Source organism: Enhydra lutris, unplaced genomic scaffold (genome assembly GCF_002288905.1).
Source record: "Enhydra lutris kenyoni isolate GAN:26980312 unplaced genomic scaffold, ASM228890v2 scaffoldscaffold17, whole genome shotgun sequence".
NCBI lineage: Eukaryota > Metazoa > Chordata > Mammalia > Carnivora > Mustelidae > Enhydra > Enhydra lutris.
The window spans coordinates 41,470,938-41,487,948 of NW_019154101.1; the positions used below are offsets into that span (position 1 = coordinate 41,470,938).

Here is a 17,011-nt window from a genome sequence, read left to right on the forward strand (position 1 = left end):
GCTCAGTGGGTTAAGCCGCTGCCTTTGGCTCAGGTCATGATCTCCGGGTCCTGGGATCGAGTTCCACATCGGGCTCTCTGCTCGGCAGGGAGACTGCTTCCCTCTCTCTCTCTCTCTCTGCCTGCCTCTTTGTCTACTTGTGATCTCTCTCTATCAAATAAATAAATAAATAAAAATCTTTAAAAAAAAAAGAGGATCATTTATTGGCTTCTAACTCAACCCTCCACTTTTATGGATGAGGAAGGTGTGACATGGCTGACTCCTAGCACCACAGTGTCCTGGGAAATTTTAAAATGAGGACTCACCAGGTGGATCTGAACTGCTGCTCAAAGTCATAAGGACAGTGAGGAGCAGCTATGTCCCTGAGTGTGCCCACATTAGTATGAGCAGCCATGGGAGAAAGGGGCTGTCGAAATCCCATGGTGCAGTTTTGTTCCTCAAAGAAAGCCATTTCATCTTCAGCATAACATTAGAACTGTTAGGTCTAATGCTTTGACGATGTTTAGTATAAATTTCAGTAGGTTACTATGCATTCCCATTAGCCAGCACACCTGTTCTCTAACCAGCCCGGATGAGTAGGCATTACTGTGGAGTGAGAGTATTTGTCAGGCTAATCATGACTTTTAACTCGGGTTGGAGGCCATCAGCACTCCAGGGAGACCCAAGGAAGACAGGACACGCTTTCCCCCAACTCGCCTCCAGCATTTATGTAGGCAACCCTCCCCCCAACCTTGGCCCCTTAGTGGTAGCCAAGGCTCCTGGGAAGCATGTTAGAGCTGGATTTCTGACCCTCCTCCTAGACTTTCTGTTTCAGTTAGTCTTAAAGTGGGGCCCAGAAATCTGTAGCTTTAAAGTTGCACAGGTAATTCAAATATACAGCCATTTGGGAACCGCAGCTTATAACATACCATATTAAATGTCATTTTGCAAAAGCTTAAAAATAAGTGGGATTGACATTAATTCTTCTAACAAGACCACTCCCCAGAGAGTCCTGTGATCATAGGCGGTGAAAATGTTGGTCCAGCCCAAGCTTGCTTTTTACCTAGAAAGTCTTCTTTATCCCCCTTCTCGTTGCAAACCAGGGACAAGCGATTGCAACCGTGGACGTCATCTGGTGGTAGTTACTGTTGTGCTCAGGATTTTGGAAAGACGTCTGTTTATTTGGCTCTACACAAGCCTGTCAGTCCCTGGGGATTTGTGGCATTTGCAGAACTTACAAGGCAGGCAACATAAAAATATATAATTCATAGAGTGAACTATTTTGGAGCTCCCTTCACTTTTACAAATTGGCCATAAAATAGAAACCACAGACATAACATTCATATAACCATAGTTGCCAAGAATGAAGAATCATTTGGGGAGTGGGGGAGGATAAGGACTTTCAGTGTGTACTTCTTTATAGGGCATCCAAAGAAAGAGTAAATGTTCAAAATTTGTATGTAATTCCAGTTGGGATATGGTTTTTCTCCTGACAATTGTCAAATATCTGTTGAAAAAGGGATGGGGCTATTGAGGTTGACCTTAAGAGTCGTTTGAAAGTCATCAAACTTATCATCTGAAGGCATTTGCTTGTCTTGATAGACATTTCAAGTGTATTTAGGATTTCATATATGTTTTACTATGACTTATTGCTTTCTGGTTTTCCCTTTCCTGGTGGAAGTGGTTCACAGTATCCAAGGTTCTGTGATTGCCTACAGTAGACTGGGGGAAGGAGCAAAGGGGAAACTGGATTTTTTTTTCTCCTCTTCACTCATTAGCTGCTTTGACATTCTGGGAATTGCATTAGCTTCTAAAACATGTCTTCTGGAAGGAGAATGAGAGCCTACTCAACTCCTGTCTGTTCCACCTGAGCATTGCAGAGACTTGGGTAATGGGTGAGTAATGGCCAGTGACACTGGTTGTGATCACTGACCGTTGACAAAATAGCATTTAATGGAGCTGGACACATGCAAGATATAAAAGAGGAAATAGTCTCTCTCACAGAAGTCATACTAAAAATTATTTTCACCATTTGATATTATTAGAGTGTCTTCTTAGGGGTCAGGAGAGCCACGAGCTGGGTTTTAGTTGTTATGTGCCACTTTTCGATCTTGAGAATGCCAGTTGATCTCTCTGAGCCTTGGTTTGCTCATCTAAAAATAGTCATGATATCTCCCTCACAGAGTAGTTGAGAGGATGAAAACACATCATAAGAGGAAACTCGAGCCAAGCTAAACACAATCGGGCTGGGCGTGAGGGTGACAGAGAGCAGTAGTGCTGGGGTGAGGAGGGGATTGGAGTGGGTGGATTATTCATAATTGCTCTAGACTCAAACTCTGTTGTTCTGTGAGTCTATCATCTATGGAGAGGAGGGGGGCACACAGGGGAGTTACTTAGGTGCAATTAGTGACACTTAAATTATTTGGTAATTTAACCTCCCAGAGAAATGCCCAGCTAGAATGAAGACACACTATCGACTCAGTGTCGTTAACAAGGATTAAAAGCGTTTACATGGCACAGAGCCTAGGACAGGGTCAGGGTCAGCCTTTCATAAAAATCAGTTCCTTTTCCCCCTTCTTTTCCAGAAAGAACACTTCAAATAAAAACTGGCAATGATTTTTAAAGCAGACCTTCAGGAGCCGATCTATAGCTCTACCAAAGCGGAGATGAATCAACTTGTTGCTGTTGCTAATTTTATCACCTTATCCAACATCAACACATTGATTTCGCCTGCTTAAATTTGCCAGTTTCCAGAGCATTACATAGGTTCTTTTAGAAAATGATTTAAAAGCCCCATCCTAACTTTGAGAAAGGTTTATGTTTGTGATGGTGTATGTTGTGTCTTTAACGATCACCAGACTGATTCCAGCTTCATCCAAAAACACATTTTTAGCTGTTTTCCTACCCTGTAGCTGTGTATTGGTGTTTAAAGAAATGGTAAAAATACAGTCACAGTGGGGATTTTAGGCTCTCTTTTCTTTTCAAATGTTATTGTAGATATAGCTGTGGGAATAATGCAGGGATTTTTGTTTTTATGTAAGTTGTTTTTTTTTTTAACTAAGGTCTGACTGACATGTAACATTATATTAGTTCCAGGTATACAGCATAATGATTTGATATCTACGCACATTGCAAAACGATCACCACAGTAGGTGTAGTTAAATATGTCACCATACGTAGTGAAAACATTTTTTTCTTGTCATGACAAAAGTGTTCCTCTTAAATAACAAATATTTATAACTTATTTGGTAAGCTCCCACAAGACTAATGAAAGAATTGGAATGAACATTTTTTTAAAAGATTTTTTTTCTAAACTTATTCATTTGAGAGAGAGCATGAGCCGGGGGTTGGGTTGGAAGGAGAGAAGGAACAAGACTCCTGCTAAGCAGGGAGCCCAACTTGGGGTTCAATTCCAGGACCCTGAGATCATGACCGGAGCTAACGGCAGACGCTTAACTGAATGAGCCACCCAGGCACCCCATGAGCATTTTTTTTTTAACTAACAAATAACCAAAAGATAGATAATATCTTTAGTTATTATCAAAAGGAAATAGATGGGAAGCTTGCTCTTGTGTTAATGACTCAGAAATTTCAGGAGACATTAAGGTTTTCACTGAAGGTTTGTAACTATAAGTGCCTCAGTACTTCACGTAAATCTTCTAAGATACGTCTGTACTCTTGGGGTAAAGCACTTGCGAATGTGATAACTCACTACTTCTTAGTCAGCAGTTCAGATATAACAAACAGCTCTCCCTTGCTCTACTAGGCTGTGCTAGAAGACAGGGAAGATGCATTCGTCCCAACTCTTAAGACGTTTATTTCTTCAGAGAAATGAAAATTTGTGTTTATATTGGTAGCTCTGTCACTCCAACCTGGTTATTATGGGAAGTCCAACTTACAAACACTGTTAATATCCTATTATATTGCAACCTCCCTAGATCATGACCTCATGAGGAAGACCATATATGAATTATCTGAATATCTGAACTTCTGCCATTGTTGCCAGTCAGCACACTCTTTGGGCACTCACTGACAAAACTATAAACAAAATGACCTAGTATAATGATTATCTTTCTACCCTGATGCCTTTTATTATCATTTGGTTAGAAAGGTCAGCTGTATTTGAAGATTCTCCTGGTCTCACATTTTAGCGGAATCATTGTGTGAGTTATGTTAAACAGCACATTAAATCCCTCATTGAAGTCAACAATGTTTGTTGAGGCCCTATATATATATGTATATGGCATGTTCTAAGCAGTATGACACACAATAAAAGATATTGACTGGTCCTAAAACAACAACCACCACCACAATAACAAGGTATTGCTCATCAAAAAAAAAATATATACTGGAGAAATTATATCAAAATGGTACATGATATAATTGCTAAGTGAGTGATACAGATATTGTGTTTTACTCCAATGGCAAGTAGCCAAATTTACTCTAATGGCAAGTTCCAAATTCATGAAATGTTACTCTGCATATAAAATATTTCAGAAAAGTAAGTAAACCTGTAATTATAATAGCAAAATTCATATTATATACAGTAGGCAAGTTAGGATATTTATGTTTATATTGTACTATAGCTTTGGGCCTTTTTATGGCCTTTTGTTATAGGGTATGTTCTGAATGAAGGACTTCTGAAGATCTTTTGTCAATTGTTACTCAATGTTGAGCATTCAAGATGGAAATATTATCTTTATTGGGGATATAAATATTTAATCAGTGGCTTTTCATAATGGCTTCTTAGTCTATCAAAATCATTATAAATTGGATAATTCAAAAAGAAAAAGAAAAAAAAAGGCATCCATATTGGGAAGGAAGAAGTAAAATTATCTCTGCAGATGACACAATCTTGTATATAGAAAATCCTAAAGAATCCACACAAAAAAGCTATTTGAGCTAATAAATGAATTCAGCAAGACTGAGAACACAGGATCTATATACAAAAGTAAACTGTTTGTATGTCTTCATTGGAGAAGTGTCTGTTCATATCTTCTGCCCATTTTTTGATATGATTATCTGTTTTGTGTGTGTTGAGTTTGAGGAGTTCTTTATAGATCCTGGAAGATGTGGTCCATATACACTATGGAGTATTATGCCTCCATCAGAAAGGATGAATACCCAACTTTTGTAGCAACATGGACAGGACTGGAAGAGATTATGCTGAGTGAAATAAGTCAAGCAGAGAGAGTCAATTATCATATGGTTTCACTTATTTGTGGAGCATAACAAATAGCATGGAGGACATGGGGAGTTAGGAGAAGGCAGTTGGGGGAAATTGGAAGGGGAGGTGAACAATGAGAGACTATGGACTCTGAAAAACAATCTTAAGGATTTGAAGAGGTGGGGGGGTGGGAGGTTGGGGGAACCAGGTGGTGGGTATTAGAGAGGGCATGGACTGCATGGAGCACTGGGTGTGGTACAAAAACAATGAATACTGTTATGCTGAAAATATATAAAAAAAAAAAAAGTAAACTATTTCTATCAGTGAACAGTCAATCCAAAAATGAAATTAAGAGAACAAATCCATTCAAAATAGCATCAAAAGAGTAAAAGGAGTGTGAGGCTTATATACTGAAAACTACAAAACATTGTGAAACAGATGAAATGAGAACTAAATAAAGTAGAAAGACATCCCATGTTCATGGGTTGGAAAACTTAATGTTACTAAGATAGCAGTAGACCCTAGATTGATCTACAGTTTCAACACAATCCATATCAAAATTTCAATTGCCTTTTTTTTTTAAACAGAAATTGACAGGCTAATTCTAAAATTCATATGGTATGCAAGAGATCCAGTATAGCCAAAAAATCTTGAAAAGGAGCAAAGTTGGAGGAACTCACCCTTTTCAGTTTCAAAACTGATAACATAGCGAGAGTAATAAAAACTGGGTGGAACTGGCATAAGAATAAACACATAGATCAATAGGGTAGAACTGAGAGTCCAGAAATAAACTCATAAATCTATGGTTAGTGGATTTTCAACAGGTGCCCAGCAATTAAGTAGAGAAAGAATAGTCTTCAATAAATGGTGCTGGGACAAATGGCTATTCACATGCAAAAGAATGAAGTTTGATCACTAGCTAACATCATACACAAAATTAATTCAAAATGAATCAGACCTAAATGTTTCCACTAAAACTATAAAACTCTTAGGAGAAAACATTCATGTGTTAGGCAATGATTTCTTAGCTGTAATACCAAAACCATAGCGCACTGAAGAAAACTTAGATAAATTAAACTTCATCAAAATTAAACACTTTTGGACTTCAAAGAACAGTCAAGAAAACCTGTAGAATGGGGGAAAATATTTGCAGATCATATATTCACAAATCGAGAATAAATATAGCACTTTTAAAACTCAATAATAAAGAGACAACCCAGTCTTAAAATGGGCAAAAGATTTGAACAGACATTTCTCCAAAAAAAATATACAAATGTCCAATAAGCATATGAAATGTGCTCAACATCATTAGTCATCCGGGAGATGCAAATCAAAACAATGAGATGCCACTTCACATCCATTAGGATGGCTATAAAAAAAAACAGGCAATAGCAAGTGTTTGCAAGGATGTGGAGAAATAGGAACTTTCATGAATTGCTGGTGAAAATATAAAATGGTGCAGCTGCATTGAAAACAATTTGGCAGTTCTCCAAAGAATTAAACAGAATTACCATATGATCCAGCAGTTCCACTCCGAGGATATACACAAGATGAATCAAAAACATATATCCACATAAAAACTTATACACGGATGTTCATTGCAGCATTATTCATATTATTCATAGTAGCCCAAAAGTGAAAACAACCCAAATGTCCATCAACTCATGAACGTATAAACAAAATATGATATATCTATACAATGTAATCTTATTTGGCCATATAAAGGAATGAAGTGCAGATTCAGACTATAATATGGATGAATTTTGAGCACATTATGCTAACTGAAAGAAGCCAGACACAAAGGTCACATATCATATGATCTTATTTGTAAGAGATGTCCAGACTGTTATAGGTGAAAACCATAGAGACAGAAAGTAGATAAGTGGTTTCATGGGACAAATCAGTGAGGGAAATGAAAGGTGAGTGCTGATGGGTATGGAGTTTCTTCCAGGGGTAATGAAAACATTCTGCAATTAGATAGAGGTGATGGTTGCACAACTTTGTGAATACATTAAAACCACTGAATTGTACACTTCGAAAGGGTGAGTTTTATTGTGAGTTTTTATTTATGTCTCAATTTTTAGTTACTGGATTTTTTCATGACCACTCTACAAATTAAGTTCTAATAAAGCATAATATAACTGGCAAAGGCATATTGTCATCAAAGCACATATTTGTATATTTTGTTCCTAAGAAGAAACAAAAGAGGCTTCCTAATTAGTCTTACAGTTGACCTGAAATTTTACCAGTTTTAAGTATCAGGACATAAAGAGAGATAATAAGTCCAAGATTTCTCTCAAGTTATATTATGAAGGTAACATTCTCCCATTGACTTGACAAGGACCCTTCTCATTTAGACTGATTAGACATTTGTTGTTCTGAAGTTGAGGGAAGAATCCTAGTTGCTCTAACCCAAAGTCTCATTTTTTTTTCATTTTATTTTATTTCTTTTCAGTGTTCTAGAATTCATTGTTTATGCACCACCCATTGTTTATGCACCACCCAGTGCTCATGCAATATGTGCCCTCCTTAATACCCATCACCAGGCTCACCCAACCCCCATCCCAAGGTCCATATATGCAATACAATATCCATCAAAAAGGGTGAATAACCAACTTTTGTATCAACATGGACAGGACTGGAGGAGATTATGCTGAGTGAAATAAGTCAAGCAGAGAGAGTCAAGTATCATATGGTTTCACTTACTTGTGGAGCAAAAGGAATAACACCAAAATCTCATATTTGCTCTCTCATTCTTTCCCAGGTGCTACCTTTCCCCAGCCAGGTGGTGTACAACAGAGTAGGCAAGTGTGGGAGTCGTACTGTGGTCTTGCTTCTGAGAATCTTGTCGGAAAAGCACGGATTCAATTTGGTCACGTCAGACATTCACAACAAAACCAGGCTTACTAAAAATGAACAAGTAAGTTGTCTTTGCCTGTGATTCAATGTACTTCTGTGTCAATTCATTTGTGTAATTAGTGGGTGTCTTATAAGACATCCTTCAAACACCTAACAAATGAATACCAGAGTTGCAGCATCATACTGTATTTTTGCCAGAGTGTAGAAGGAAATTTAAGTTAAAGGATCTGAAGGAAGTCTTTAGATGGGAAGTTTCCCTGAAGGGATACTTCTATTAAGATGGATGAAGGATGGTGTACACTTATCACTGTCTACTTAGCTGAAATTAGCAAGGCATGATTCTCAAATAATTACACCACTGAGCTACAAATTACGCTGACATCCTGACAACAAAAATAACAAAACAATTTTCATATTTCTTTTTCTGCTTTTTTCCACAATTGCCATAAGTCTTTATGGTCATATTAAAGAGAAAATTCTCTTTGGGCCAGGAATCTGGTTGAGTGATAGAGGAGCATGACCTTCTTGCTATGGGTGAGCTCAGGGGATCTTGAACTTGCAAAGCAGCACTTGGCATATTCAGTGGAAGCCAAAGAATCACCCCATTTCCTAGCAAGAAGTCTGCCTCGATGTGGCCAAGTCATACCAGTGGGCATGCTGGTGGAAGATTAGGGGTGCTGTAGTCTGCGGGGAGGCTATAAAGACAGGTTTTACTCTGTAGCTTCTACAAAAGCAGGGTAAACAGTCTCCATTGAGGTGGCTTGCTCATGTCCAAAAGTTAGGCCCCAAGGCTCTCACGGTCATTTTACAAGGTCAGTTTTGTTATTGGTCTTAACAAGTTGCTTTTGTCCCCTTAGATACTTGGAATGGATAGCTACCAGCATAACTCTGAGTTTTTCAGAAAATAGAACCGGTAGGATGAAGATAGATAGACAGATAGATAGATAGATAGATAGATAGATACAGTAGATAGATAAAAAGGGGGTTATTATGAGGAGTTAGCTCATGCAATAATGGAGGCCAATAAGTCCCACAATCTGCCATCAACCACCTGGAGACCCAAGAAAGCCATTGGTGTCATTCAGTCTTAGTCCAAATATGAAGGCTTGAGACCCAAGGGAGTCAATGATGTAAATCCCAATGCAAGGACAGGGGAAGATAAGATGTGATAGCCCAGTTTACTCAGTGAGGCAGAAAAAAAGGGGAGAATTCCTTCTTCCTCTTCATATGTTTCTATTCATGACTTCAAGGGAATTGATGATGCCCTCCCACACTGGGGAGGGTGGTCTGCTTTACTAAGTCCACTGATTCAAAGGCTAATTTCATCTGGAAACACCCTCACAGACACACCCAGAAATATTACTTAATCTGGGCACCCCTTGGCCACTCAAGCTGACATATAAAATTAACCATCACTCTACCCAGTGAGTACAGAAATTTCGGGAATAAACAAGACACATGGTTTACTATGAGATTGAAACCATAATTATGGAAATTTTTACCCATGCCCACTTCTTTCTGACATAATTCCCACCTTTGAGGCATTCAAAATCTCCCAAACAGAAGGCATCTTGTTATCAATTTACAATAGCCTGTCTTTTATCTTGGGGGATGGTAGGACTCTCTTAAGACAGTAATACAACTAGTCATACTCGCCGTAAAGCCGGTATGTTCAGTGTCTCCCAGGGCAGAGGTCCAAAATCCCCTTCCTTTGAAAACTTCCATTAAAGGGTCTCTGAGCATCAAGTTTGAACAGTCATTTCCAGTCAGCAAAAAAAATTTTGAGATCAGCTCTTACAGGTTGTGTGGTAGGCTCTCTAGAAAAATGACACTTGGTAACATTTAAGGACATCACCATTTATGAATAACTTGAAAAGGACTAGGTTCTCTTTCATTTCCTTAGCTCATTGAATAGCTCATCTTATCAGGCTGGTTATGCCCTTGTCACTACCGGAAAGAAAGTGACTAACTAATTAGCCTATGTTACTGCAATTTTATTACAATTATTAAATTTGCTTTTCCTTGGAGTCTAGGTCGTTGGGTCTGTGTGTCAGATTATATTTAAATATTCCTACATGTGGAAAGCATGCCCACTTCTCAGATATCTCATAAGACGATGCGGGTTGATTTTAGTGTCCACTGCTGAAAGGGCGCAAACAAATCAGAGAGAAGGGATGAAGGTCACCACAGTGTTAGATACTGCGATGTTCAGGAATGTCCTAGAAGAGAAAGGACAAAATGCGGTGTTTAAACTGGGGCTTTGCATCTGCTTTGTTTCCTGTGAGAAGCAAATGTGAGAAAGTAAAATACAGTTGTCACTGTCAAGAGAAGCATGTTAGATTTTAAAATAACAATAATTTACTAATGGTATATACATTGTTAAATCCAGAAGGGGTTAAAGACAGAGTCATCCTCCTCCTTTAAAAGAGAGGTTAGCTCTCATCTGTTTGGAATGATTGGCTTGTCTGGAAGCCAGGGAACAGACTAGACAATCTTTTAAGGTTCTTTCCAGCCCTGTGATTCCATGATATATTTATATAACTTCCAGCATAATCTGTGTATGGTGTAGTTGAAACACTTCTGATTCCTGTGGTCAGTGTGACCTGGAATGTATAGCATTACTTCATGATTCCAGATTCCTATTAAATTATAAGGCAAGTCTTAAAAACTGCAGGCAATGATAAGGTAGGAAAAAACAAACATTTTGGCTGTGACAGCAAATGTAGCGAATGACAGCTGCATCTCTGCTTCTAGCTGACTGGTGGGACATGCAGAGACAAGAAGCTCAAGAATGCTAAAAGGAACTCTTTCCCCTGTTACAGGCATCCCTTGTGCTCAAGTTACGGAGTGCATTAAACAAGCAGGGAAAAAATATTATTTTAACCTAGTATATTCAAGAAATAATTTGCAGTAAGAATAGTTCCTCTGCTTGGTAATTTATTAAAGGAAAAAGGAAGATGTGATTTTGGAGATGAGTTAACATTTTACAGTCAGTGGTTCTCAACCTTTAAGTCGGGGAGCTCTGATGACATGTTCCTATGGAAACACTGTTCCCCACAGCTAATAACAATCCCACTTCAGGTGCTGCATGAGTTAAACAGGCCCTTGTGGGCTGGCCCGGTCTCTCTCCACCATGTAGAACATTTCTTTTATGAGAAAATGTGTTCCAAGTTCCCAACGACTGACTTACAAATGAACTTTAGAATAGTATCCACTCATAAGACTGGAATTATCTATATCATTCCATTCATACACAAAGGCACTTCTCGGGGCCAGAGTCAAATTTGTGCATACATTTCTCCCTAGAGGATAGCTGTCATTAGACACACACACACACACACACACACACACACACACACACACACAATACGAAGTTTAAGTCTATTTAATGGAATAAGACACTAAAGGGATTATTAAAAAGGAAAGGGAGACCGAAGACACCAAATGTTACAATACCTATAAAAATCCCATTACATGTGCCCTTACAGAAACAGAAAGACCACTGAAGTTTATGTGTTTAAAATTTTACCCCAACAGAAGAGTGTGGACACCTGCTGCTGGCCAAATGCTAGACCTTTCTGGGACATAAGTTGCAAGCCCATGAACACATCATCTCATGTATACTCTGAAACCAGATTTCAGTGTCTTGGGCTGCTTTAGATAATCTCTTAGAAAATCAGAAAATGGCGATGATATACAATTTGAAAGCTAGAGAACTGTTTTTCCAGAAGACGTGAGTGAGATCGCCAAAAGACTCATAACCATCTTCGTTAATGGTCTGATGCTATTTCAGATCATGGCTCTGAGTGCAGTGAAGGTAAAAGTGCACCACAGGCACATCATGGACTTAAAGGATTCAAAATTATTTCATTGTTGTGGGAGAGGGGCAAAAACTGTTAGCGCAGGAACCAAAGAGATCGAGAAAGGAAATAATTTTACTATTTTTATGTCAGAGCTACTGAGAATCACAGATTGGAAACGGTACCTACCACAGGCTCATTATTTTACTTTATTACTTCATGTCATTCTTGTGGACCAGAAGTTACACCAGTGAGTGGGTACAAGTCTTAATTTTATGGATGGGAAAATCAAGGCACCCAGATTAAGTCACCTTCCAAATATAATCTAATAGAACATCTGTGCTGCTTGGACTTAAACCTAGGTCTTCTTGAATCCAAAGCCATTCTCCTAATGCAGTGACTTTCCATTCTGCAGCAGAGCAGAATCTGTAGCAGAGTCTTTTGAAACATATAGTTGCAATGGCCCTTCTCCTGGAGATTCTGGGGTAGAGGCCAGAAAACTTTGTATTTTTTGTTTTTAATGAAATGTCATAAAGGGTTAGGAATCCTGTCAAAACTATCATATCAGCATTTCCTTAAGTGTGTTCCTGAAAATCTTAATCCTCTGAGATATTTTTAAAGAAAATACCACGGGGGATGAGGGACACCTGGGTGGCTCAGTCGTTAAGCATCTGCCTTCAGCTCAGGTCATGATCCCAGGGTTCTGGGCTCAAGCCTGCATCGGGCTCCCTGCTTGGCGGGAAGCCAGCTTCTCCCTCTCCCACTCCCCTGGCTTGTGTTCCCTCTCTCACTGTGTCTCTCTCTGTCAGATAAATAAATAAAATCTTTTTTTTTTTTTTTTAAAAAAGGAAGAAAATACCATGGTTAAGTAAATTTAAGGGAATGGTACCCCTATCTCCCCCTTGGGAAGATTTATACCAATTGTTCATATTTTAAGGACTAAGAATTCTTTCAGTTAAAACCCAAATTAACAATCAGTGAACTGGCTTTCCCTTAGAGTTTTCTGGTCTTAGTTGGCCAGGGGAGGCTTCCTGAGAGCTCGTGGCTGTCATGGGAATCCCACAGAACTCCCACTCCTAGCTTGAAAAATGCTGTGCCAGCCTCTTCTGTCACTTCTGCCCATCATGCCAGGAAAGTCTTCTCTTTCCCTATAAACTTCACATCTGCTCTGACTGTCTTCAACAACTATTCAGATGATCCAAACCTTGAAAAGTATTCAAAGGGCGGAAGAGACAGACACCCTGTGCCCCTGCACTCTGAGCTGCTTCTGTCTCTAGGTCAAAACCAGAATTGCTTCACCATTGTTGGAAACTTCCCTTTGCCTTGCCTGACTGTGACAACGTAGCATGGCAGCTCCAAAAAGGAAAACTCACCTGCAGAGACCACATTGGAACTGGAGATAATCTAGAGGCCATGGGGACCTCTCCCAGGTGTCTGCAACAGGGGCATCTGACCTCTGTTTGCTAACAAATGTTCAGTTGCTCCTTTCCAGAGACGGTCTTGCTAAGATGTCTTCATTCACTTTGGTGAATATTTATTGAGGACTTACTAATCATGCTATATATTGAGCCCCAGAGAGCGCACTAGATGTTTGTGCACCTTGTTTCTAAGCCTTCCATCGACATTATTAGGAAGGCAATACCACCCCATATAATGGGAAGGAGCAAGTGTTCAAGAAGAATAGGGGAGAACAAGACTTGAAAGGGAACTGGGGTCAAATCCTGGAGAGCTCTGAACGCTAGGTTGAGGAGGTAGAACTTTATTCAGTGGGCGGTAGGAAGCCATTAAGTCACTCTTAATCATGACAAGCATCAAAATCTTCTTGGGAGCTTTTTCACGATGCATGTTTCCTGGTCCTACAACAAAGTACTGAGTTAGACTCTTAAGGGTAGACTCTTAAGGGTAGACCCCTGGTATTTGTATCTTTTGGGGGGGGAGGCTCCCAGAGCTCTTCATGTGCAATTCTAGTGAAGAATCATTGCATGAAAGGCTCTAATTATTAGAAAGTTGTCATTTTATTAAAGTGAACACTCCACTAAGCAAGAAAAATTCCTTTTTCAACCTCTGAAGACATCATGTCTCCTTAAGAACTTGCACGTTTGTCCCAGGAATGTTTCCCTTGCTTGAGACCTGTCTGGAAAAGTCTCTTCAGAATGACCCTCAGAGTTTCCTGACTTTGTAGAAGCAGCGACAGTGTCCACAGGCATCAGAGCTGCTCCGGCCGGGCCTTGGAATCAAACCAACAAGATTAGCAGTCAATCTATCGCCAGGTCACAGGAGGGATGAGTTTACCCATCTCTGCAAACCAGGTCTTATCTCCGATTCCTGTAGACAGAAACTGAGTCCGCGAAATGGAAAGTCATAGAAAGAAAAGGTAAAATGAGGAAGAAGGAGCAAGGCCCGAAAAATTCCTTCCTGTAGCAGCAAGATTGGTTTTCTAGGCTATTCAGTCCCAGCTTCTTTGCCTTGTTCGTGTCATTGCTCCCCCTGGTGGACTCAGTCTTCATTGCAGGCATGTGTTGCCCTGAGCTCAAGGTAGAAAGACCATCCTGCCCAGTGCTAGAAAGGCTTCCCCTGAGACAGAAGGAAGAGGGAAAGGAAACCAGAACCTAGAGCCATCCTCCCAGTCTCTGAGGTTAAAGGGCCACAGAATTCTCCTCTGAGCTACTCCGTATTTGGCTTTGATGTGTTAAAAAAATGTGTCTTTTCTTTCATTAAGATGTTTTGCAAAATTATAGGAGCTCTAGTTGCTCACAAGGGACGGGAGAATTCAGACCACAGTGGGGTCAGGACTCTTGTCAATTACGGCTCACAAACATTTTCTAAAGATGTTGGGATTAAAGTCTTTTCTAGCTGTGCTTGTAGAACTGTAGGGAAAGGTTTTAGGCTCCACCATCCCAGCCAGTTAGATGGAAAACAAAAGATGAAAAGTCCCTTCCTCACAGATCATCTGCATTATAAATTCTATTTGAGGCTTACCTTTAAAAAAAAAAAAAAAAAACCTCAATTCATTTTCATTCTCAGATGCACTTTTGCTTACTTCTTTCTTTTTGCTAACTTCTTCCTTTAGATACAGTCCATTACGCATTTTTCCCCAGTATTTTTAAACTCACTCCTCTTCCTATTAAATAACTGTTTTCCCACCTATAACTTTAAAAAATATATATATTCTTTCTGATATTTTAATGCTTTCATAGTTTATTATTTTTAATGCTTTTCCACCTGCTATAACTTTCTCTCCATTTTTCAGCACATCACATGAAAGGTAGAAAACTTATATCCTCATAAGCCGTCTTAAGTCTCTGGAGTTATTTTGCTAACCAACCTCTTCCTCCCATTTTTAAGAGGTTATGTACAGATCAAAAAACACCGGGGACGGTGAGGAGATTGTAGCTTGGCTATAGAGAGCAGGATTTCTGGAGTCAGACTGACTTGGGTTTGAATCCTGACTCCACCTTTTCCTATCAGTAAGACCTTAAGAAATCTCCGTAGCCTTTCTGTGCCTCAGTTTCTTAATCTGTAAAGTGTAGACAACAATACTTAACTTGTGGAGATGTTTGAGGATGAATGACAGCATGTGAAGAAAGAGCTTCTGGGTCGAGTGTGTAGCCCAGAAACCACTTGAGAAGTGATTGTGTAGCATTGCTGTGTCTTAGATGTTGTCATACCAGGGTGATGAATGGACAGGTCTGTCCCAGAGAGGCTAACTTCATTGACTGAGGGAGAATTCTATCCTCCAGTGAACATTTCTTGACTCCAAAGAAGTCTTTCTGAAGGGGGTGTCTTCACTCCATAAGCCATTATCAGGTATATGTTCTGTGCTAGGTTTTCTGGAGAAATACTTAGAGCTCAGCTTTGACCCTTAGGGACCTTATAGTCTGGTTCAAAGCTAGTGCACAAACTCAACTATGATGTAACATAAAAAGTGTACATTCTAGAAGACCCTAAGCACTCTGGGAGATCAAAGAAGACAACAAGATTTCAAGCCAAAGACATTCAAAACCTAATCTATTTGGCCTCACTTCTGCAATGAGACTAGCTCCCATCCAGTTTTCCCCGTCCCCATGAGTGGGCACCAGCCTGTGTTTGGAACCTGTCAGGGCTCTGGGAAGCTCATTCCCCCACTCCCTCTCCTTCCCTTCTGCCACCGTCTGGCAACGGGGCTGAGAAGATCCTCCCTCTTTAGTGTCCGCTGAACCTCCCCATCTGTCTTCACTTCCAGTGACTTCTGTGGTTCTCAAACCTCAATCTCTTAGAATCCCCTAGAGGACTTGTTAAAACACAGACTGATGGGCCCCACTCCCAGATCTTCTTCTAATTCCCTGGGTTGTGGTGAGACCTGAGAATCTGCATTTCTAACAAGCTGCTACCCCAGTTGTTACTGATGCTGCTGGTCTGGGGTCCAGGAAGCACATTTTAGATCATGGCCCTATCATGTCCTAGAGGGATTAATGCCCCCACCTTCCTACCTTAACTGTCTGTCTCTAATCCTTCCCTTCTTTTTCTTCTTCACGTTCTCCACCCTAATCTCAGATCTGGAAGGAAAAAAAAAAGAAAAAAAAAGCCCCTTTTGACTCTTTTGACTGTGGTTTGCCCATAGCATAAATGTCAAAATTCCTCATGTGACCTCCAGGGCCCTCAATGACCCAGCTCCTACCTTCCTCTATATTCGTATCTGCTGCCTGGCAGATCCCACACCTAACCTCTAGCACACAGAACTCCTGGCAGTTTTTAATATCCAGGTCGTTTCGGGTTTTGTCTTTTGCATGTCCTGTGGGGCCCTTTCTTCACTTGGTTACCACGGGTCCTTGCAGACCCCTCAGGAATGCCTCCTTGGGGGAACACTGTCTCTCCATCTGTGGGCAGAGATAGATGCCTCACCACAAGACCTTGAGCTTCCTGAGGGCAAGAGCTAAATCTTTTATCTCTGTAGCCTCGAATACAGACTACTTTGCCTGGTGCACAGAGTTGGAAATAAATGGATATCGAGTGAAAGGAGATCCAGGAAGTCTGCTTTGAAAGAGGCAGGCATTTTAGAGAGATGGAAAGATAGTTAGGACTTGGACATGTAGAGAAAAGGGGAAGAACATTCCAGAAGAGGAAGCTTGGGCCTTCGCTTGGACACAGTGTGAGGAAGAAACAAAGAGAGGGCTGGTTTGGCCAGCCAGTTGAGGGTGAGAGTAAAAGTACACTCAACATGACTCAG

General features: G+C 40.1%; 1 protein-coding gene across 1 annotated transcript in view; it reads left to right on the top strand.

Annotated features, from left to right (window-relative positions):
• Positions 1-17,011, top strand: part of LOC111147596 (uronyl 2-sulfotransferase) — a 290,452-nt gene that overhangs the window by 158,613 nt on the left and 114,828 nt on the right. The window contains exon 3 of the mRNA XM_022503723.1: positions 7,911-8,066. Within this exon, the coding sequence (XP_022359431.1) occupies positions 7,911-8,066 (156 nt within the window). The remainder of the gene's footprint in view (positions 1-7,910; positions 8,067-17,011) is intronic.